Source organism: Copadichromis virginalis, linkage group LG8, assembly GCF_057382275.1.
Source record: "Copadichromis virginalis isolate Kocher_CV1m ecotype Utaka linkage group LG8, C_Virginalis_male_GT1.1, whole genome shotgun sequence".
Taxonomy (NCBI): Eukaryota; Metazoa; Chordata; class Actinopteri; order Cichliformes; family Cichlidae; genus Copadichromis; species Copadichromis virginalis.
In genome coordinates this window covers 28,323,648-28,348,824 of record NC_140625.1, presented here as the reverse complement: position 1 = coordinate 28,348,824, position 25,177 = coordinate 28,323,648, and the positions used below count along the sequence as shown (strand labels likewise).

At 41.2% G+C, this 25,177-nt stretch overlaps 1 protein-coding gene across 1 annotated transcript in view; it reads left to right on the top strand.

Annotated features, from left to right (window-relative positions):
- Positions 1-24,782, top strand: part of LOC146703641 (corticotropin-releasing hormone receptor 1-like) — a 100,653-nt gene extending 75,871 nt beyond the window's left edge. Inside the window, exons 10-14 of the mRNA XM_085466957.1 lie at positions 3,957-4,029; positions 11,655-11,740; positions 12,563-12,698; positions 12,954-12,995; positions 19,898-24,782. Coding sequence (XP_085323083.1) covers positions 3,957-4,029; positions 11,655-11,740; positions 12,563-12,698; positions 12,954-12,995; positions 19,898-20,038 — 478 coding nt within the window. The 3' untranslated portion in view covers positions 20,039-24,782. The remainder of the gene's footprint in view (positions 1-3,956; positions 4,030-11,654; positions 11,741-12,562; positions 12,699-12,953; positions 12,996-19,897) is intronic.
- Positions 24,783-25,177: the final 395 nt, after the last annotated feature.

Here is a 25,177-nt window from a genome sequence, read left to right as displayed (position 1 = left end):
CACTGAAACAGAGAACTAAAGGCTAACGATACAGTTCACTCTAACCTTAACCAGAAGTTTTCAGGGTTACAGAGCTTGTTCACTTCTTACTGGGTTACAGCGTCATGCTGCATAACTACTCACTACTCAGAGAAGATACAACAAAGCATTTTGCATGGAGAGAATTTAAACCTTTTGGATTTCTCTGACAAGCATATATAGAAGACAATAGAATCTAGTCTGCAAGTTTCCTTGCAGAGAACCCAGAACTGGCCTTGATGCATTCATCAAGGTGTGAGTATTAGATAAACAGCACTTAGCTGTAGAAAGGAAGTGCTTGCGTGAATGAGACATGTTGCATAAAGCACTTTGAATACTCAAAAGTACTATACAATATAAGAACCAACCCTTTTACCTCAAGAATTACAGAGGGCTTTTGGTTGGGCTTATCCCAACCAAAAGCCCTGGATGACCCGGGAGGTCAGGCAGCTGCTGAAGGAGAGGAACATTGCGTTCAGGTCTGGCAACAGGGATTACTACACCACAGCCCGATCCAACCTGAAGAGAGGCATCAGAGAGGCAAAGGGGGACTATAGGAGGAGGATCGAGGACCATTTGAAGAGTAATACCAGCCGGCAGGTGTGGCAAGGCATCCAGCACCTAACCAACTATAAGATCAATCTCGGAGCTGCGGACGGTGACCTGGAGCTGGCAGAGGAGCTGAATATCTTCTTTGCCCGCTTTGAGACCAGGGTACCGGAGGTATTGGAGCCACAGCAGCAACACGCCACCCATAGCAGCACCACCCTCACCCTGGAAGAGCACGAGGTGAGGCGCATGCTGCAGGCTGTTAACCCGAGGAAGGCGGCGGGTCCTGATGGTGTGCCAGGTCGAATATTGAGGGATTGTGCAGGACAGCTGGCTGGGATCTTCACCAGGATTTTCAACAAATCCCTCGCACAGGCGACTGTCCCACTCTGCCTGAAGTCCTCCACCATAGTCCCCTTGCCTAAGAAGCCCCACATCACCGGCCTCAATGACTACAGACCGGTGGCACTCACCCCAGTGGTAATGAAATGCTTTGAGAAGCTGGTCCGCAGACACATCACAGCAGCCCTGCCCCGCAGCCTGGATCCACACCAGTTTGCCTACAGAGCAAACCGATCCACGGAAGACGCTGTAGCCACAGCACTCCATGCTGCATTAACTCACCTGGAAGAGCATGGTAGCTATGTGCGGATGCTCTTCGTGGATTACTGCTCAGCTTTTAACACCATCCTTCCACACAAACTGGTGGCCAAGCTACAAGACCTGGGGCTTCCATACAGCACCTGCATGTGGATCAATAGCTTCCTCTCGGGCCGTAGACAGAGAGTCAGAGTTGGCCATCACACATCCTCAGCCCTGAGTCTCAGCACTGGCTCACCCCAGGGCTGTGTGCTCAGTCCACTGCTCTACTCTCTCTACACACACGACTGCACTCCTCGCCACCACAGCAACATCTTTGTGAAATTTGCAGATGACACCACAGTGGTGGGGCTCATTTCCAAGGGAGACGAGTCTACGTACAGAGACGAGGTGGAGCAGCTGACGTCATGGTGTAAGGCCAGTAACCTCCTCCTCAACACTTCAAAAACCAAAGAACTCATAATAGACTTCAGAAGGAAAAAGGCAGAGATCCAACCACTATTCATAAATGGGGACTGTGTAGAAAGGGTGGCAAGCTTCCGCTTCCTGGGAGTCAATATAGAGGAGAACCTTTCCTGGAGTGTGAACACCTCCGAGCTGCTGAAAAAGGCCCAACAGAGACTGTACTTCCTGAGAATTCTCAGGAGGAATAACATCACACAGAGACTGCTGGTGTCCTTCTACAGAGCCACCATTGAGAGTGTTCTAACTTACTGCATATGCATCTGGTACACTAGCTGCACAGGGGCTCAGAGGAAAGCACTCCAAGGGATCATTAACACCGCCCAAAAGATCACTGGCTGCCCTCTCCCCACACTGGAAGTTCTACACAACGCCCACTGTTTTAAAAAGGCCCAAAACATCATAAAAGACACCTCACATCCTGGCCACTCCCTGTTCGAACTGTTGCCCTCAGGCAGACGGTACAGGGCAATCAGAGCAAGGACTAATAGACTCAAACACAGCTGTTATCCAACTGCAATAACACATCTGAATACTCCAAAAAAATGTCCATCACGCCACTCTTGTGTTAATCTATGCACGGTCTGAAGCATGTGTGTGGGAATGTATGTGAATGTTTTACTGTTATATCTTATTAGTATTTTAAGTATTCTATCTATTTTATTTATTGAATTTTATTGTTTTATTTATATTTTGATATTGCTAGGGATGATGCAATGATCGGGGACCATTCTTAATTTCGTTGTTCTCATGACAATGACAATAAAGTTTCTGATTCTGATTCTGATTCTGAAGAAGGCTAAAGTTATACTATCTATTATACTCCATGAAAAGATCTAAACAACACATAATTTAATGGAAGTCACCATTGTAATTCAAGTCTAACTCTAAGCCTTTAAAAGTCATTTTGCAAGCTTTTCTTTCCTTCTTTTAGTTTGTGACTTGTGGTCTTATAGTTGTTAAACGCCATCGTGTGAGCGCTTACACTGCTTTGCAGTTTTTAGGTTGAGACTAACATGCACAGTTTGAAGATATCCTCAGTATATCAACCTGCATCATACAGTACAGGGCTCAGCTGAGCAGCAAAACACACAATCCAAATAAGCAAAGCTCAAGGAAAGCAACAACCAAACAAAATGACAACAAAAAGAACCCAGGCTGCAAAGACCTGACAGCTGAAGGAGGGAACGCAAACCTCCCAGATACACGAGGCAGCAATCAGCTAAACAAACCCCGACAACACGGAAGCAAAATATGACACGGGAACAAATGAAAGTGCTCCGTGAAAAGAAAACAACAAATTAAATGAAGGCCAGTGATATACACAGATACAAAACCATGTCGACGGTATGAGGAGAGAGGGAACAAATGCAACCAGGCTGCAGAGATGATGGAGAGCAAACACACAAAATTCAAAAGAAATACAGCAAGACGCTAAGTTAATCCATTCCTCTACAAACTGATTGAAATCCTCCAGAAAAAGATTACCATTGATTTAACTCTTAGGCCTAAATCTTTGCCGATGATGAAACACAATCCCTCAGATAGAGACATGGGATTTTTCGTGGTAGGGGTGGGGGATACAGTTTTTTATTTGTGTGTGCTATTGTGCTTTTCCTTTCTTGAATGCCACAAATTTGGAGAACTTTTATTTAAAACTCATTATCAGTGAGGACTCAGACATCAGAGGGTTAATTATCGAAACAGAGTCACTCTGTGGTTCTTTCATTTTTAAGGGGTCAGTTTGTGCTCAAGGAGCATTTTTCATAATTCATCAATGAACACAGACTTACTGGAGCCCCTGTTTACGCACGAATATCAGTATATTAAGAGTAGAGACTGTACAAACAAGGGTGTGGCACAGGTAGTGGAAGAGTGCTGTTTGTATTATTACACAGATAAAAATAGTCCCCAACAAATGCTCGGTTTAATCCTGTTTGAGTACGATTTGATGAAAACCGCAGGGGCCAGCTGCCACCAGCTGCCTTATTCCCTCTTGATTCATTTCAAGAAAATTACATAAGATCCTTTCTTCTGTTCTCACGAGGCTGGCAGATGTTTTCATTTATATTAAGACAGAAGCCCTTAAATGTTACTTGTTTTAAAGGGTTAAAGTCCTGAGAGTATTTCCCACCTCTGGCTAAAATAATCTGGCTATAACTCATATTTTGGGTGAATCACTGACTGGAAAACACATGTTTAAACCCCTTGAGCACACATTGGGAAATGAATGCCAACACATACCGAAGGGGGGGAGATGAGTGACAATATAAATGGACCTGCTCGTTAGAACAAACCATGACTGATTGCTTTTGCTGACATTTCAGGTGCTGGTTTGGGAAGCGAGCTGGCGTGTACACCGACTACATCTATCAAGGTCCCATGATTCTGGTTTTAGTGGTAAGAGTCTCTTTTTTTGCCCTTCAGTAGTAGCATGTGCTTCAGAACCTGCTCGACATAATTTGCAGGTACAATTAGTCCTCATTATGTCTTGGAAATGCCTGACAGGCGTTGGAAAGTTGGAAAGTTGAACACATATTTCAATGATAAATGAGCCGGCCCGACGTTAGCTCTATCAAGATTAACGTTTAACTTGACAACCTCTGGGACTCATTTTGGACTTCAGGCATAAAAACATGAATAAAGTCCAAATATATGTTCAGTCTTGAAGGAATTATCTCTTACACTAGGCTATTTCCATCCCCTGGGGTGGGTGCCTTTCATCACAAATCAGCTTTTGCAAATCTGTCTTGTCACTTGAACTGAAAATATCTCTCATCTGCATCCAGTTTGCCGTCAAATCACAGCTGAGATTAATCTTCATTCTAAACTGTATGTCAGCTCCAAGAAAGACTTCTCCTTCAGCATTCAGATATGTGTTTTTGTGACTCACCCTCGCCCTGCCAGCCGTCCCTTGTGATTCTGAGCCCTTCAGCGGGGCTCATGTGAAAGGTCCTCGAGATTTTACAGAATAGCTGGGGACTCGTGTGAGCTTTGCTCAGCTCTCATCTGGACTAACCCTCTCCTGTCTGAGCATCCAAAATACTGTCCTCAGTCCCCTGTTGCAATGTAGATAAGTAGAATCGATCCAGTGCTGTGCTTAAATGTAAGAATTAGAGGAGTACGCTTTTTCTATTTTGTAATTTTACACAGAGGAACATGTTGCACTTTTACTCTACCACAATCACCTTTACAGATATGTCCTAATATAAATGCATTGTTTTTCATCTACATGTATTGATATCATTTGAATATACAAAATATTAGAATAGAGATCGGATTCAAAAGACAGATCCAGCTCAAACTGGTTATCGGTACTTCTGTAGAAGATGAGAGAGGGAGTTTTGACTGGCCAAGTTAATCTCTGAAGTATCTAGTACTCTGATGATGATGAGATGAGAGATGATGAGATAGCCTTTATTTGTCAGTTGCAGGTCTTTTGCCCACAACCGAGATGACAGACCTTGCCGACCGTACATACAATACAAACATCACATTGAGGAGACAGGTCAGGCTAGGTAGCGAGGAAAAAAAAACATCGAAATGTGTAACACAGAAGGATAATAATGTACAGATATCAACACACCATAGCACAATAAACACAGACAAGCAACATGGGAAAGAGTTCCAGTGTGTACATCTGATCTGGGACCGCTGCAATCTTTCGACTGCGCCTCCAACTGACCCGATGTCCACATCAGAGGGGAGGTAAGCGTTGGAGGTGGCGTTGGATCCGGGGTAGGAATGGGAAGGAACAGACTAAACACAGTCGTTATCAGGGTGTTTTGTTCAGCTCCAGCCTTGCAGCTGGCACCAAAGGGGTATCCACATAAGGGATGGTATTTTTTACTTTAGTGCGAACAGCTCATCTGAATTTCAAAGCAGTTCTACAGTCCAACACTGGTCTCTCAATCTCCCGTTGGAGAGCCGCGAGCTTCGCCATACTTGCGTTCTGTGACGTTGTCATTTCTTGTGCTCAAGGAGCCAATTTCTGAGAACTCACGGCAGTCCAATTTGCGCCCCGAGATGTTATTCCGAGCGAGCCCTTCCGAGATGTATCCAGTCTGCAGTCAGAGATCTTATTCTGAGTATTCACAGCAGCCGTAGCTTCTCCAAGATCTTATCAGTGCTGACTCAATGAGCCCATTTTGAGAAACTCACGCCTCTCCCATCGTTCCAATCCCAGCGGGCAGCCTTGTGGGGGTTTGAACAGCCGGTTCCGCTTTCTTAATTCTTCGATAAGTCAGGGCCAAGCCAGCTCCGATCAGCCAGAACCCTGTTACCATGGTTCCGAATAGGTAGATATCTTCAGCACTCAGGCTCACCCAAGCCCAAACTTCTCGTTGAGAAAGGGGTGTCAATTGCATTTAGGGACCAGTTGATCCAATCCATAATTCCTCTTTTAGGTTTTAGAGAACAGACTGTGTGAGAGTGTTCCAGGGAAAATACAAAAAAACCACGAGACTAGACAAGGACATAAGCAGGGAAGATAAGGGAGAGGAGAAAAAGTGTGTCCGCCTCCTCCGAGAGCCAAAGAGAGTGATGGAATGAAATTGTCTTACTTGGGATTATCTGGACATGAATAACAGGGGAGGTCCCAGGTCGACAGGCAGGTAAAAGAGAGGATCAGTGTACCCTTCGCACTTAATGTGTGCCCCGAATGTTCAAACAAACTCTGCACTCATTCCAGTCCTGAACCAAGCCAGCTTTCTTCTGATTGGTTGCCCCTCTGAAGCAAAACGTTTTAACAACAATTTGTTGGGGCAGGCAAACATGAGCCTTGGTCAGTGTTGGGTAGTAACAGAATACATGTGCCGGCGTTACGTATTTAAAATACAAAATATGAAGAATTGTAAACAGTTACCATTTAAAAAGGTAGTATTCAGAATACAGTTACTTTGTTGAAATTAATGGATTACACGGCGGTCTTTTCCTGTTTCATATGTTAGGCTGTCCCCTCTCTATTTCTGATCATTTCACTCCAGTGGAAACCCAAACAAAACACGCATTAAGAGGCTCTAATGTCTGTGTCTCAATCTCGCGGCCCATGTCACCTCTACTGCGGCATAATGGCATAGCATGTATGAAGCATGTAAATATAATAATAACCACTGCAGCCAAAAAGAGTGTCTGACAAGCCCAGTTGTAAGTAAGCTATATTTATATACGCGCGGAATAGTTTTCTACACGAGATCGCTGCAAAAAGTGCAGCCTTACCTAATGTCCACCTACTGTTACTCATTTATATTAAGATTTAAATGTTGGTATTGGTATGGCGAGTGTCCTTCAGTAATGGTAATAAATCACACAGCAATAGTACATTCATGTAGTTGTAAAAAAGCATGGTAATATATTAAGTAATCCAAAGTATTCAGAATATGTTACTCTCATTGAGTAACATAACGGAATACATGGGGCATGTAATCTGTAATCTGTAGTGGAATACATTTTAAAAGTAACCTTCCCAACACTGTCTTTGGAAGACATAATAGAGCTTTACAATAAGCATTTAGTAGACTGAACATTTACTAATTAAAAAACAACAGTTCACTTAAATATATATAAGTAAAAGTTAGCAGATCTTATGTACAAATGCAGATGTTTTAAAGGTTAAATCATTTTGCACCATCTATAACTCTTGAGAGTGTAGCGTTTAAAGATAAAACGTAACACATATGAGCGAGAGTCAAGTTAAATAGAAGTACAGGCTTTAAGCATCATGTTGCCTTTACTGGGTTGTTTTTGGGCAGTGGGGTTGTTTAGCATTCCTTGTAGGATGCTGCAAGCCGGACTGAGATGGTTTGGGTCGTTTTTTTGCCCATTTTTGGTTTCGAGTATTCTGAAACCTGAGCTATGAGCTCACAGAGATGAGTTGTCCATTCTCAAACCTCCGTATTTGAAACTTAACATTTTGGCCCTGTTGGATTTGAAAGTCCACTTGAACAGGATATATATGAGATAATATTAGGAGAAGCAGAATAGGTCTTGTTTAACTGAAGGATCAGATTATTTCCTCCCCCTCTACAGTCCACGTCTTCACACACTGTCACTGTTTGATCACGTCTTTGCTCAGTTTTGACTTTTTTGTCCCTGCTGGCTCTCGACTGGTCGAGTGACCTCCCCACCCAACATCCAAAACAGCACACCCTTATCCTCTCTTCTTTGAAAAAAAAAAGGAAAAATCATCTCTTCAAGAGGCTCTTTACTGTGTTCGCTCCTGCTTTACTCGCCCCTGGAGCACATATCTGTCTGCTCTAATATCTCTCTGCTACTTTCCCTGAAATTTCTCCAGTCTTCCTTACAATGGCATGTTCTTGCGGGCTTTTATCTCTGTGCCCAGCACTTAATCCGACAGGGTGAACATGTGGTCACCAGGAAATTCGTGGTCTGCTCTCTGAGGGTGTTGCGTCGGTGGACTCTCCAGGCATCATCACCAGCGGCTCTTAATATCAGCAATAAAGTAATGTCCTGCCTTAATGAAGGAATCTGGGATGTTATTAAAAATTGCATGAGCTTAGTTAGACCAATAGAGTGCAGGGTCCCTGAGAGGCTGCCATACATCTGTTCGAGCCAAGGTCGGGTCAAACCGGCCCTGGAAAGTATTCCTATGTCTATTTTTACTCCCATGTGACATATTTCACACTTATTTCACAAGCTATTGATTTTGTCATTCGTCACACAGTGGAAAAATAATCTCAAGAAGCACTTTAGATACACAAAGAACATTTTTTAAGCAAGATTAAAGGAGAATGTAGGCATTATGTTAGATTTCTCTCTGTGCCAGTAAAGCCTCCTGTTTAACTAAAGCCTTAAACAGCTTAGTGCCTTATCGACATAGAGCTCCTTGTTGTACAGAAGCTGTTAACGTTGACTGACGTGTACTTCAACACCATCAACACGCACACTCTGTTTATTTTGAGTCATCTCCATCCTGCTGCCATAAAGGGTGGAAGAAGAAATCATTTTACTTGTGTGTAAAAGCAGCAGAAGCCCCGTATTGAAACACTAAAACTATCATCAGCTAAAAGTGATTAAAATCTATAATAAAAATAAACTGTCAGTGTGTTTTAACGTGTAGCATTTCACAGCTGTGATGGATGGAGTTTAATTAGTATGTAGTTAGTGGGTACATTATGTAGCCGTATCATGTGTTAATGATAAAGGTCTACATCACCCAACAAGACTCCAGCTTCCTACATGATCTTGAAGTGGATAAGCAGAAGAGGATGGATGGATGGATGACCCCAACCGGTCGCAGCAGATGGCCCCGCCCCTCCCTGAGCCTGGTTCTGCCGGAGGTTTCTTCCTGTTAAAAGGAAGTTTTTCCTTCCCACTGTCGCCAAAGAGCTTGCTCATAGGGGGTCATATGATTGTTGGGTTTTTCTCTGTATCTATGAAGCGCCTTGAGGCGACTTTTGTTGTGATTTGGCGCTATATAAATAAAATTGAATTGAAATTGAATTGAATTGGATGGATGGATGATAAGGAGATATTAAATAAGAAGGAGATCTGGGAATCTGGGCGAAGTCTGATCTGCCAAAGGCGGCCGTTGACCTGTGCCTGTGCATAGTATGTTTTTCAGGAGGGAAAAACCTTTTTAAACCTTGTTTTGGTGCAAAGACGCCAAACTTCTGAAACGCTTTTTATTGGCTCTTATTGGTGATTCTTTACTTTCATGTCATAATCCTACAGTTTTCTTGAGTTAAGCATTGGATCCTTTAATATTTCTCTGTTCGGGTTTGTACAGGATTTAGTTTTATTGCTTTTAAAGCCCTCTAAGTTTCTGATTATTGTGAGGGTGAGGTTTGATTCATGTTCAGTTTTCATTATCATTGTAGTAACTTTACACTTTAGTTCCTGTTTTATTATGTGAGTTTTCAGTGCTTAGTGCTGACTGTTATATTGTTCAAGGGTTAGTTTGTGCAGCTTTGTGTGCAGTCTTGGGTTATTCGATGCCACTCGTGGTTATATAACAAACTCCATTTTGGACATTATTGTCATGAACTTCTCCTCAGCTTTTAAAACTCATCTTTTATTTCATTTTTTTGTCACCTGCATTCTGCATTTGGGTCCAACAATCCACATCCTTACAACAGCCCAGTGATCTTTAAAGCTAAACATATGCCCCTTTACCCCATTCACTTAGATGGGGACTTCAAAATATTTGTTTTTCTTCTAGAAGCACTTTGTCATCATCGGTGCTTGATATTCAGTAGCTGAAAGTACTAGTGAAGGTGCATCAAAAAATGTACCAAAGTACATGACCTCAACAAGTATATGCAAGTACATTTGCAACTGGACATATTAATCTGTGTTAATGCACTGACCTGCCCAGCTACCATTCTTTCAATGGCACTAAATGTTTGTGTATAACTTTTAAATGTGAAATGTAACAAACTGCAATATTTAACTCATTCACTGCCAGCCATTGGCAGTGAATGAGTTAAACCCATTGACTCATTCACTGCAATTGACGGCTATAGACGTCAATGGCAGTGAATGAGTTAATCAGGAATTGAAAACCTGCCTAAAGTCCACAAACAGCATGTCGTGTCACGCTGGTGTCTGCACATTTTAAAGCTTCAGCTTCAGACCTTGCTTGGATGAGATGTTAGCATTAGCAGAGCTTGGTTATTAAGCTGTATTCATAAACTGCACAGGTAATGACACAGGTACAGACTTGTGATCATAACTGCCATATTATTGGACAGATAACTGATTATGGTACTACAAACTGGGAATGGGCCTCATTAAGCAGCTAGCACATCTAATACCCTTCTCCACATCCTTTTGGTAAACCCCATATCAATCTAGATATTTAAGCTTCTTTACCATGCATATGGCTGTTGCTGCTTCTGCAAGAAGCTTTGCAACCCACGTTCTATCAGGTCCCTCCTCTTCACACCATGCCTGACTACCTCAGTCTCATCGATGTCATTGTTGCCTGCTCTGTACCACCGCTGTCCCTGCCTTAGGCCTTCCACACATGTTTGTGGAACGTGATCCTTGCAGCACAGCCGGATATAAATTACCGTAGATGGAATAGCAATCATATTTTGACTCTACTGATCTTGACAGAAATACAGTCAAGTGGTCCAGTTGAGTGACCCCAATTAACTGAGGTGAAGCCTAGCAGGCAAAGCCAGGCTGTAAACATGTTTATTTCTGCAGTAAAGTTGGGCATTTTAATACACAAGTCTATGGGGACCGATTTGCTCTTGGAGCCAGCCTCAAATGGCCATTTGTCAGCCCCAGAGTTGGCAGTTTGAGCAGCATGCCAAAGCACAAGTGAATTGCAACAACACATACTGTATGTTTTGAAGGAAACGTGATTTGCATGTGGGACATATTCTCTGCAAAACAAAAATTCACCACAAAAATGGCTTATAATCTTATAGGTGAGTCCTGTGTTTGCAAAGAACAGCTCACATTCCTTTGGTTCACCTTCCCTGACTAATTTTTAAATGTAAGGTTTTAATGTGGTTTTGTTTTTTGTTTTTTTTTTACTTTATTACCTTTGTGGTTTTTTCAATCTATATTAATGCAACACTTCTGTAGTTCTGACTCTATCTACTGCACAACAAGTATGCCCTGGGTGCTAATGAAGAAACCTTGAACCTCAGTGAGCAGCAGTCAATAATGTCAGAAAATGAGGTTTAAAATCATTTTAAAAGCCATTTAAAGGAAAACGAAAGGTGAAAGGGGTTAAGCAATATGAAGAGCACATCAATGAGGAGTAGATGGAAACAAAATAACCTTTCTCTGACACTGACACGCACTGTAAAGCCTTCATAAAGAGGTTCACATTGATTTACAGGACCTTTATTTATTTCAGATGAGATTAGTCCATATCATTAAAAAAAAAGAAAAACATTAAGGATGAAACTATCACAAAATATACAGACACTTGTTCCAGTATTTACCCACCAGACACCATATTACCCAGTCAGAATAAAAGAGATAAAATTCAGATAAAATTTCCTACATAATCAGTACCATGCTTACTTTGTTTGATTTCTCCACAGATCAATTTCATTTTCCTCTTCAACATCGTACGAATCCTGATGACCAAACTGCGAGCCTCTACGACATCAGAGACAATCCAGTACAGGTGAACTGAACGTTACCTGCTGTGAAAACACTTCCTCATTGTAGTGTGGTTTTTTTTTTATACCACTTGCTTTTGCTTCTACCTGTTATAGAAAATGTGTTCCTTGGCAAGTCTGCCAACTACATTAGCCAGTTTTAGAGACACATTAGGAAGTTGGAAGTTTGAAGACTTAATTTGCAGGTTTTCCATTCAGGAAATCTTCTTTCATGTCCTTTTGGATCATCTGTGTCTCTTTCCTTTGCTTTCTTTTATTTGATAATTTATTTGATTTTTTTTTTTTTCACTTGTTTTCACTTTCGCTGTGAAAAACAACTAAAAATAATGTGATTATGTTTGGCTTGGTTTGGGCACTAAGAAGGATTTGGTTTGGTTTTGCCACTAAAACTGACTTGGTTAGGTTTGGTGCAAAAGCCTAAATATTTAGCCACTAAAAATCTGGTTGGTTTAATGTACTAAATAGTATTTAGTCAGGTTTAGACAGCAAAAACTGGGTAAGGCTAGGTTTGAGTGAATGGTTTGGGTTAAAACATGCCCCTTCACAATAAAACCCTGCACGCTGAATGTCTAGTTGAGAGTGACTTATTCTTCTCAGTAATTCCACTGGACAGTAAAGGACACCTTGTGTGTAAATGAGCCATGCTATTGTGAAAAAGCCACGAACTGAATGTGCTCTGCTGTACCTGAAGCATAGAGACCCTGGATCTTAGTCACGATTTACACTTAATCCTCAGTCAGGTAAAAGGATCCAAAAAGAGCCTTTAACACACAGTGAGCTGAGCCTGTCCGTCATGGTTGTCTGATCTGTGGTTTCTTCGCCTGCAGGAAAGCCGTGAAGGCCACGCTCGTCCTTCTCCCCCTCCTGGGAATCACCTATATGCTGTTTTTTGTCAACCCAGGGGAAGATGAGATCTCTCAAATCGTCTTCATCTACTTCAACTCCTTCTTGGAATCCTTCCAGGTACAATTTGTTTAAACAGTGGAGCCTTTCAGAGACAATCAGAGTATAATGACATTTGTGTGGGTGGATTTCTTTTTTTGGGGGGGGGGGATAAAGAGTAATTGTAATGATGGGACTGGGAAATGATTAAATGAATGTGTGTGATAAGCTGCTGTGTATATGTGATTAATCCAGGATCACAGCGCTGATGTTTTGGATGGCTTCCTCTTTGTTCATGTTTTGTCCTTTCTTTATCTCTCCCTTCCTCTCACACAGGGTTTCTTTGTGTCAGTATTTTACTGCTTCCTAAACAGCGAGGTAAGCAGAATCACACCGCCTTATTGATTTAACATTTTAAAGCCCCCACCCCCTTTTGCTTTAGACACTTATTTATATCTCCCCGTCTTCAGGCGGCTCCACTCGCCGTTTCGGTGGCTGCATGTTCCTATGTGTGTTTTTTTGCAGGGAGCAGAGTGATAAAGCTCGAAGCACTTATATTCAGGGCACAATTAAGACTTGTCATGTGCCGACATAAGTGACATCACTCGCTACACTTTATGACAGTGTCAGCCCTAATTTGGTTTCATGGCGAAATCAGGGGTGAAACCCTCTGAAAATAGAACTCCAGTATTAATATGCAAGCACGGAGGAATGCTACTTTATGTTTGATACGCTCATTGTTTAATATTAATATTAGTCATAGTTTTAGCATTTTAATTGGTATCTGCTCCATAGAAAAAATCACATTTAACACATTTAAGTCTTTGCACATTTTAAGCAGTAAGTAGTAACAAATGTATGAAGTGTTGCTCCTTTCCTGTTCCTTCCTTCCTACAAGAACAGTCCTCATTGCCTCTTTGCACCATCTGCAGATGTTTCCTCGCGGCTTACGAGCGTGCTGGCAGTTGTTTCTCTGTTTCTTTTACACGATACAAGCAGAACAAAATAGATAGCAGAAGTGAAGCAGATGCTGCAGCTGAGGCCGGTGAGCTTTAGGCTGATGCAGATCTGTCAAATCAAGAAAGACTATATTTAGAGTGTGCAGCCCTGCTAGCAGCTATGTGGTGCTTTGCAGATCAGCACAGTGGTGCCTTACTGCTAACACCAGCATGCTAACCTGCTGATGTTCACTGTTTATTTCAGGGCATGAGCGTTAAACACAAAGTCTAGCTGTGGCTTGATGTTTTGAAGGTGAACTGATGATGAAACTGGCTTAAAGGGGGCGCTAGATGATTCCTATGGGAATAAAGAACATCTGTACAGATTAGCTGTATTTACTGTAATAGATCTAAATACTGTTTCTAAATAAATTTTAAAAAAAGCAAAACGCAAGTAGTTCAAACAGCAACATCCCAGCAGCTGTGCCTAAATCAGACACGTTAACGCCCAGGTCAAAACTGGTTGCTGTATATTAGTTTTGACAGATGCTGACCTTGTTTTCATTTACAAAAGAGGTTCAGCAGCAAATATCTGTCAGATCACTGCAATGAAGAAATCTTTATGTCTTTACTAAATGGGTGTAAATAGATGGCTACACAACGTGGACCTTGTTTGGTAGATTACAAACATGTCTGGGATGTTTTTTGCTGAAAAACATCAGCAGCTCATGCACGACTCCGACTGTACCTATTTATTGCATCATGACAGCTGTAACGTTTCAAGCACACCTGCACTTGATCAGACGAACTTTCTTGTGTGCACTGTCACAAACATCGCCCCCTGTGCCCCGATGTCAGCATTATAAACTCATGGTGTGGCTGAATTACTGTCAGGATCAGTTAGCTCAGCAAGTAAAAGACTCGGGAGAGAGGCTGACAGTTTAAGTTGCTCGTGTGGGGTTTTGTTCTCGACTTTCTTAATCTAAAGTCCAACATGGACATCGAGGCAAAGTTCAAGGAGCAGACAGCGAGGCTTCACGCCCAAACTTGACAGATCTTCTGTGTTTGAACTACTGCATGTTTTAGAGCTAATGTGACTTCTGGACGACCTCAGTGGGTTTTGTAATACTATTTTGGCAGCTACATGGAGCTGAGTTTTGCAGAGGGAGAGAGATGTTGGGTGGATAACTGTAGATATTACCTGAAAAACATTTTTAGATTGAACCACCACTGGCAGTTTCTCTGTCTTGTCTGAAAAACAGAATCAGAGATATTGTAGGCTCGACATTATAGTTGGTTGTTCTGGTAAAGGGGAATTTGTGTTGTTGGGTTTTTGTTTGTTTGTTTGTTTGTTTGTTTGTTTGTTTGTTTTATTTTATTGCCTAGAATAAAACAGAGCAGACAAAGCATTCTCAGTCGAGCTTCAAGGATCCTGATCGCTTTCTCAGCCGACTGGTCTGTGGGGAAGACAGCTGATGAGAAGTGTTGTTTAATTTATTTATTTTTTAAACAGGCTTTGGTAATTCTATTCTATGCATGTGGAGTAGAAACCCATTTTGTAACCAATTTAGTTTTCAATCAGATGTTGCTTTAAAAAATTAAACCTGGCATTTTGTTTCTTTATTGGAATACTAGAGTAACTGGGCGATAACAACAATGTGTACAGTTCAAAATTTAAAAGCAAATAGTAAGAAGAGAGCTGCCCAAAAAATGAGTATTAAGTATTGAAATCTTTAGGTACACTCAAAGCAGTTTGTGGCACAACCTCTTCCTCTTCTTTATGAGAGAGAGGATAGCTAGCGTTGCATTATTAGCTTTTGATTTTGCCTTTGTGTCCTCAGCCCAACTTGAAACTGAATATTTTTTGTGTCATGCTGAACAATTTTAGGCCACTTCATTCTGTTTTTGTCCTCACTGTGAGCAGATCACCTTAAATTACCAGCACTGACAGGCATTAATAAATTGGTGGCTGTGGCTCAGGTGGCAGAGCACTTGTTGTTTGATTGCAGGTTGAGTGATTTAATTCCTGGCCTTGGACTCAATAGATGGCTTTTAGGCCGTTCACTTCTGTAATCAATATCGAGCTACGGTTAATTGAAAAGCAAACTGTAGTCTCTTCTGTCAGAGAATGCAGCTTTTAGCAACTCAGATTTTCTCTGGTTTTGTTGTAAATTTCCGTGTTTGCTTATTGAAGCAAAAGGTTGAACACTTCACACTTTTTTTCTGGCATTTTGTGAACTAAATGATCATTTATTAAGAAAGCAAGAGAAAAAAAATGACAGGTTAATGAAAAAAATATTTGCAGCTCCTGTAATATGAAAAGTGAAATGCGTGTGTGTGTCACGGGCTGCGATGGCAAAGACCGTGGAGTTGCAGTGAAAGTAGGGCCCAAATGCGAGACTCTGTGTGAAGGACAGTGGATTTATTGACAGGGGGTGGAAAACACACAACTATATACAAAATCCCAGCACTGTGGTCCCGTGGCGATTCTCCCTGAATCCCACACAGTGCAGATGTTCATGAAAGGTGAAACAGTGGCGACTCCAAAAACTCCCACACTCCGCTCCAGATTCCTGGTAACATAGACACATACAGGTTAGCAGGGAATCTACGTTCTCAAAGGTTTATACCAAGTCCACAGCTGTACTGACGAGTTCTGACTCAAGGATGCAGCGTCGGCCTCAGCTCAGCTACAGTCTTAAATGCCGCTCCCTTGACGAGCGTAATCTGCTGCAGCTGGCAGAGGACGACGAGCGGCAGGTGTGGCTGTCTCTAGAGCAGAAACACTTCCAGGTTCGCAGTCTCCTCAGCACACCAAAACCTCTGGAAGCTCACACGGAAAAACATGGAGAGAAAACCAAAACACCACATGGAAAATATAAACATAAACATACACTAAAATACATGAGCCCTGGGTCCCTAGACCCAGGCCATGACAGTGTGGGTGTAATTTTTATCAGATTTGACTGATAGCTTTCACAGCAAAGACCATCATCACAATGTGACTGGTGCCCCAAAATGACGGGAAGTCCACACCCATTAGTTTAGTTTAGACTCCACATTATGAAGCCTCAGTGTTAGCACTTTGGGGTTTTTTGGAGACAGAAGTGACCATATTTGCATCCTGAAACTGTATGGATGTGACACTGACACACAGACTAAATATTTCAGTTTCACTCACCAAAACTGAAGCCCAGACTTCTTGGGCTATATTTATCACACATCAAGCCGGATCATTTCTTGCTTTTAGGCTCCACAAGGCAACAAAAGCACAAACCCGATGGAGAGGTCGAGTTCAGTGATGCAGATTAGACACATGACAGCCTATGGACCTTTGATGAACACACATATGGCTTATGAATGCTAATTAAGTTTGCTGTGGTGTGTTTCCGCCGAATGTTTGGTTACTAGCGTAACTGCGGTTCTCTGAAAACTAAGAGACTGCAGTTTGAAAGAGAATTCAGCAAATACATCACGTGCCACCTTTTCATGTAAATAAGGTCACTTGGAAAAAATAATAATGCCAGTGTCAGCATTCAAAACCAATGGGTGATGTAATGGTGGCTATGCCCACTTTAAGCGCTAAAGTTGTTTTAATTAAGGAAGAAACTATCCAAAGAGGCCAAAGTGTATTTTTGTATGAGACTGTAATCATCTATGGGGACTGATTCATTTGAAGACAGCCTCAAGTGGCCGCTAGAGGAACTGCAGTTTTGGCTTTATTTTTTCAGCCCGGAGTTTGTAGTTTAAAAAGCCTACTCCTGCTTCCAAAATAGCAAAGAAATTTAGAAAATCTCATAAAATTTGTGTTCATGTAGAATTTCATCCTTCACAGCAGGAAGCCACCTGAGAAATGGCTAATGATTTGGTACGTCACAGTGTTTAGATGGACTGTTCTATTATGCTCTCCAAAGTCTCAATCAATACCTTTATTGCTGAAGAGACCATAGCCGTGCCACCTGAGCCACAAACTAGGCATAAAGGTAAACCTGCAGGATCATAACCTGATTTAGCTTCAGAGCCCGGCGTCATTTGACAGAACAATCATTACCTAACGAGTTATTCCTTGACTCGCTTGTAGATGTAATATCAGCTGACTGCTTGCCCTTTGGTACCGTCCCACACTGTGATAGCCGACTGAATGATGAACGACTGTCTCATCATGAACAGTGTTGTAGCTGCAATGAGGAGCTTAACCAGCATGTGCAGCCTACACAGGGTATTGATTTAGTGTTTTGTTACAGGCTGAGGGTAGCAGGGAAAAGCAGGGGGAAAAATGAAAGAGATGAACAAAGGATACCCACAGTCACATACAGGAGAAACGGAAAACATTTGGAGCAAAAACATCTGTAGAGGATTAAATGATCCTACTTTGGGCCACATGACCCAAGTGAAACACAATGGTGGTCAGTTATCTGACAGTCTGCCCTGTAAAGTCTAAAGTTGTGTGTTAAAGTAATGCTCTGTGGTTCACATTTTAGATTAGCGAAAGATAAGAATTGTGATTGTGGAGGTGGACAGAAATGGGACACATGGGGCGATTGATTTTTGGATTGATTGATTGATGGTCCCGTTTTAATCATCGTTAAAATAATTTATAGCCAGTTGTCACCGTATAGTATATGAAACATATGAGCTGAGGGCCATAAATGTGACTGTACAGTGCAGAGACTGCTATATGTATATGCACAGTACTGTCAAACAGTTTTTTTAATATTTTGGGAAAATGTGAAATATGTGTAGCAATGACACATATATAAACATACATGGAAACACATGCCTATAGATGCCTATATTAGGCAAAAAAAAGTTTTATTATTCTAGCCCTGCGAGAGACTGTGCAGGGTGTACCCTGCCTCTCGCCCTAAGTCAGCTAATTTCTTTAAGTAGTCTTCAGAAATGGTTCTCAAGGACGTCTGAAGGTCATGCTGAGCTCTTCTTTGGATGTTTGCTGTTCGCTGCTTTAATAATGTTGAGGTCTGGGCTCTGGGCTTTTTCATCCAGGTATGCTCTGGTTTCTTAGAGCCAAGTGCACTACATATGATTGAGTTGTTGAGTTATTGAGTTATTTTTTCCCCCAAAAAAATAATAAATTGCATGATACATTTTTAAGCAAAAAATGCAAAAAAAAAATGTCTGATGTTGCAAATAATACACAAATGTAAATTCAGATATGCAAATTATTAGTTCTTTTTTTTGTAATTTTGCAATTATTACATTGTTTAGTCTTTAAAGGGTTGACAGCATGTTTGTGATCGTTGTTTTCTGGAGAATGAAGCTGCTGCCAATCAGAAACTTTCCATGTTGTGTTGTATGATGTATCAAAATCTGATTTTATTTTTCTGCATTCAGAATTTCATCAATTTTGAGAAGATCTCCAACACCACTGGCTGGAATACAGCCCCAAACCATGATAAAGTCTCCACTGTGTTTTACAGATGGCTGTAGACACTCAGCCGTACCTCTGTTGTTGCAGCTCTCTCCTGATCTCGTCTGTATTTACTGGCTGTGATTTTAGCCAAAAATCTCCCTCAATAATTTCTGTCACCACTGATTTTCAGTCCAGATCTTATCAGGTCTTTTTCATATTTCTTAAGGATCTGACTTAGATACTGTTCGTCTGCTGTGGATAGTCTCTTGTTTTTTTCTTAGGTCACGTCTTCTTTTTCTTTTCTCCTCCACTTCTTTCTCTTGACAATTTTAAATTGGTTCTATGCTAAGTTGTCTGTTATTTGCAGACACAACAGTGGTGCTTTTTATCCTTAAATAATTTATATCAAATTTAAGTGGCTTAACAAACATAAAGACATTCCTGTGAAAAAGGTCAGGTACATAGACTGGAAATGAGTGAAAAAGAAAAACAAAACAGCAAACAAAATATAAAGAAACAATAAAGAAACAGGGGGTAGCTGAAGACTTTTGCACAGTACTGTGTGTGCATGTATTTAGACTCCTCCCAAAGAGGTCGGTTACCTTGTTAAAATGCTGCAGTCCCATTGCATAACACTGAATCCTGAAACTACAAATCACTGCAGTTTGACTCATTTCACTTCCTGAACGTCGGTCTTTCTGTCAAGTCTGTGAAAAAAGTTAAGGGTGAATTAAAAGGTAGAAAAATAGCCTATCACTCTGAAAATATTCACAGTATGAAGGTAAATAAAAATAAAGTCAGCTGATTCTGCAGCAGTCAGGTGGAGCGACCCACGAGGCAGCGTCTCAGTAAACAGCGTGAGCGTAAAAGAATTAAATCGGCTCAGCTGAACGACCAGTCGGCTGACAGATAATCATTCTTTGTTTTCTTTAATTCCTCGAGCTTATTGTTGTCGGTGTTGTTGTTGACAGGTGCGCTCAGCCGTGAGGAAGCGCTTCCACCGATGGCAGGAGCAGCACTCGATCCGAGCCAGGATGACCCAGGCCATGTCCATCCCCACTTCACCTTCACGGGTCAGCTTTCACAGCATCAAGCAGTCCACGTCGCTATGAAAGAGGAAACCAGCTTTGTCCTACATGCTCGCGCTTTGGGAGAAACCTCCAGCTGTCGTTGTCATCCTTTTCTGCCACATCACTGGAGTAACACTAAAACACTTTCTGCGGCTAGAGATCTAGAGAGAGGCTGCATCAGTCTCCTAAACCTCAGGAGGGACATTACACAGACTTTCAGGAGAAAATGGATGGGTACAGGCGGGAGAGGACATTGCAATGTTTGTGAAAATGGGAGGTTAGTGGATCAAAAAGATGCACGTGACCAAGCTGATGAGTGTGTACTGGAGTTTGAATGTACAGCACTTGTTTAATTGTCTGTCGTTTCCCCGCTGGCACTTTGTTTTTGCTAACATCGCCATCACGATTGAGGATTTATGCTCCTGGACTGCACCGAGCTGGATTCCATCTCAGCGGAGTCATGTGCTAGCAGGGGCCAGTGACTAAGTCGTTACTTATCCTGAGATTTTATTTTAAGTTTTTATTTTTCTCTCAAGCAGCTGTCTGCTTCTGGTGTTTGTTTATTTGATGTTGTGCTTTCTTCCTCTGTTCTCAGCTCGGTGCGCTCGTGCTGCTTTCATCGACTTTCCAGGAAGGTTAAACACATTCCATAATTCCTACCTGAAGAGTTTTGTTCCAGAAAAAACAGACACATTTACAGCTTTTACAGCTTTGAGTAACCTCCAAGTGACCCTCTGGGGACATTTATGACCCTACGTGTATATTTCTGTGACAACTTTAATTGTTTTCTGTAAGAAGTGGCCCATTGGGATGGCAGTGTTTGTCTTCTATTTACATTTTCCACCTTTTATCGCTGCATTGTGACAGTAACAGACTAAGAACAGCGTGATTTAGTGCTGCAGAAGCCCAATAATGCAATGAAAACAGCTCAGCTGATGGAAAAAATTCAGGTTAACTCCCATAATTTCTTACCTCTTAACACTTAGAATATTGGTCATAGAGAAAGGAAACATAGTATGATGTTATAAAGATATAATCTAGCCTTTAAAACAATTTATTCCAGTATAGAATCTAATGGGGTCATAAATGACCCTACTCAGTCACTTTAGTGGCTATAGTAGCTCAGCTACCTGAGGTTTAAGGTTACTGTCAGTTAGTCTCACATCATTCATCTCCTTTCTGAGCTCAGGTGACTTCTTAGTCGAGCACAAAGAGTGAAAGTGGAGGAAATAGCCTTTTACTGCAGAATAATTACATGGCTTAACTCTCGCTTAAAGCACAAGCTATGATGTGTATGTTTCTATTGATGTACAGATTAAACAGGCGGGTCGATACACGATAATTAGGGCGGCGTAGGGTGGCTGTGGTTGAGATGATGGAGGTATGTCCACTAATTGAATTTAAAAACCTCCTCCTCACATACAAAGTCCTGGATGATCAGGCCCCATCATATCTTAAAGTCCTCTGAGCACCGCATTATCCCAATAGAGCACTTCACACTCAGTGAAAAGAACCTTGAGACGACTGTTTCTGTGAATTGGCGCTATATATGTAGGATTTAATCTAACTGAATTAATTGCAGGGTTAGCTGTCCAGTCTTCAGCTCCCCCTATAATAAAACCCTGGACTGAAATGGCATGTGATAAAAATCTGCTGGATAAGCGAATTCCATTCAGCTTCATAAGTGCATATTTCTATATATAGCTAGCCTTTGCCCCTTTGACTACAGCTGCTGTGCCAAGTAAGGCTAATCACTTCCTGGCTTTAGCTCACATTGGGGCAAAATATGGTCAGAACGTCCCTACAGACCATTTCAATCTGACCCCAAACAGAGGAAAATTGAATAAGAATCATCACTCAAACATCTCAAGGTGATTGTCTGCTATGACTGTGTGTGGTTATCAAATGCTGACACAACATTTAGTTGGAATTTTCTTTTATTGTAACCTGTAACAATGGTTTCTATTCAGCTACAGAGACGTGTAGCCTTTCTTCTAATTTATCTTACTGATCATTTATGGTGCCCGTCTCTGCGCCTGCAGATCTGCCTCAGTAATAATTGGTAGAGGGTTTTTTGTGCCGATTTGACCTACTTTGGCCTGAGAGGTTGGCTGCATTCAGACCATCTCTGAATCACGTGTGATGACCTGAATTTGGCTAAGATGTAGATCTGGTTCAGCTTCAGACTCATTGGGACTCTTGGGTGTCTCTTTGGCTGTGATTTTACTCCTGGCACACTGGTTCTGGACCATTTTGAAGCCAGACCAGTTTGGATACATGTGTACTCGGAAAGTGCACACATGGCATATTTTGTTTTCTATACACACACACGCACACAGTAACCATGCATGTATCTCACATATTCTCATCATCTTATCCAAACTAAATTTACCTAGAAAGAATAAACCTTTGTGGGCAGAAAAACAATATTAACATTAGAAAGTTAATGTGGCAACATACATTCAATTCTAGATATAAGAAAGACTTTTTTTTAAATTAACCCACTTTCAAAAGATCAAATGTTTAATTATTTAATTTAGAAATAATTAGTATAATACCTGTGAAACTATTTATATTTTCTCTCTGGCACTTACCTCTAGAAAAACATAAGTCTAAGCATAAGAGAAGCAGCTACTAAATGCTTCACTGTGTTCACCAACTCTGTTTGTTTACATCTGAAAGAAACAAAAGAAACAGAAAAACCAAAAGAATCAGAATATTTAAAACCCAAAACTATGACCTGAAAGTTCCTCAAAAAGAGATTTTTAGAGATGTAACCACAGGACCAGTGTGAGTGACAGCATGTTTCACATTACTTGGACACACAATACATTTAATTTTGTGGCACTTTAAATCAAATTAAGCGTCGTGTTAGTTCAGGTCACGAAGTGATTAAAGTCTCTGCGGCATCCCGCATGGTTTTCTTTTACACATCCTGTTGGTTAAACCTCTCAGAGCCCACAGTTTCACTCTTTCAGCCTGCATGTAGTTGCTGTGAATCTGCAAGCCACTTTGCAACCAGTCATGTCATGGAAAGATTCTGCATTAGTGGTCCTTTTAGTGCAGAGACTTTCACAAAGTATAAAAACTGTGCAGTGAGAATGAGTGGACCACGTGTTCAGCAGTTCCTTTATTGCTTGTAAGTTAGTTAGTTGTTATATTTTTTACTTGTCAGGGACCAGGCACAAAAGGATTGAACTCATATGAGAAAAGATGCCTTATACTGGATTTAGCTACAAGCACTTTAAATAAATACAATATTAAACAAGCCTATACTACAAATGCAGATAAGAACTACAAGATAATCAAATGTACAAGCTTCTTCTTCTTTAGTGGATCATCTGCTTCCATTTCACTCTTTCTGTAGCATCCACCTCTGTCACATGACCCCCCTCACAACACCCATGAATCTTCACTGCAGTCTGTGCTGTTCGTCCTGCCTGGCAGCTGCCCTGTCCGGACTGTCTCGGCATTGCCTCACTAAGTTCCCATCCAAACACCTCAATCTGATGTACTTATTTCTAATCCTTTTCATGCTGGATTCTTCTAATGATAAGTACAGTTTCCACCGGCACCCTGTTAGCCAACAGCATCAGGGGTGGTCATTTATCCACCCCGGACCCTGACTCATTATGAGTCACGTGTTTGATTTGACTGCCCTTTCTGACGCAACCCTTCACATTTATCTGGGCTTGGGACAGGAAGTACGCAGTGTTGTGCTCGGCAGTGGCAGCAACAGGTATAAATGACCACAGATATGATTTCAACTGAGTCGAAAATAACAAGAAAGCTGGGAGAGAAGGTGGGTTGTAAAGCAGCTTTTACATGTCCAAAGTGCTATGCTCAAAGTGTCACCCATTTGAAAGCAAACCAAGTTAAAATTATCAGTCAGAATTTAGTTTTAAAAAAAGGAATAATCTTTATAGAAAGCAAATGAAATGATCAAGTTTTACAAGTTTTAGTCAGACCACCGCCGCCTCCGATGGTCTTTGTGGAACAAAACTCTTCAGCTGATCAAAGAGACTTAATAGATCGACTCGACCAGCAAGCAAAGGGTTCCTCCATTCAGGGTGGTGTTTATACTCATTCACACCTTTCTGTGGCGTTCGATTGACTTGAACACTTGCAGTAACTGTATTTATTGATGACCTGTAAATATATAAATATCAGAGGTGAGTGTGATGGGAGGGGGCTTTAAAATCCACGAATAGAAACCAAAAACACAAACCACACACTGTAAATCATATGGGCACATTTTCCATGTGATCAGCAATTCACAGTCCACATTCCTATGATACCAGTATGCCTAGCACCTGTGCATTTTTATGAGAAAATTGTATATGAACCTTTTCTTTTTGTCACCCTATTATTATAATTTTTTTACCCCTTGTAAGTGATGTGTGAGCTCTGGTTGTGATAAAAAAAAAAGTCAAATTATTTTAAGTCATTGAGTTTTACATGATGCTGATCATCACTTGTAACAGAGCAGCTGCTTTCAGCTTGATTCCAGCCTTTTGTGGTGGAGAAAATTCAAATTAAACGAAAGAAACGTGTAGTCGTCATGCAATTGTGCTAGGAATTTTCAAAATAAAAGTTTTACATCAGCAAGAATAAGAAATATAGAAACCATGCAAAGAGAATCTTCATCGTTTTGTGGTACGTATACGGTGGTCAATGAAAAATCACAATGTCATTCAAATTATTATTTATTGTTATTTATTTTCAATATTGTTATTTTCATACTTGAGAAAAAATGTCAAGCGATAATAAACTGTGTTGCATTTGACTGAATGAAAAATTGAAGAGATTTATTTATAGACCAGTTTTTCTGAAAACAAGCCTGTAAAAAAAAAAAAGACACCATTACCCGCGATGGAGACTCCGGATCACACAGCCATTTGTCTCCACAGTCCCCCGAGACGAAAGCAAAGAAAGAAAACACATCCTGAGTATCGTGTGATCCTCTTAAGCTTTGTGTGTGAGTCTCGAAGGGGAGCACAGCCCAAATCTGGCTTTTAAATAAGATCCTTCTGCCCAAGTGAACATTCACCATTTTCTGGGTATGAGAAGGGAGGGGTCTTTGTGTGTGCACTAAAACACAAAGAAAGGACCACAGAAGTCGACTTTAACAGTATTCACCATGATGCACTATTGCTTAATTGAATGCAAACACTTAAAGAG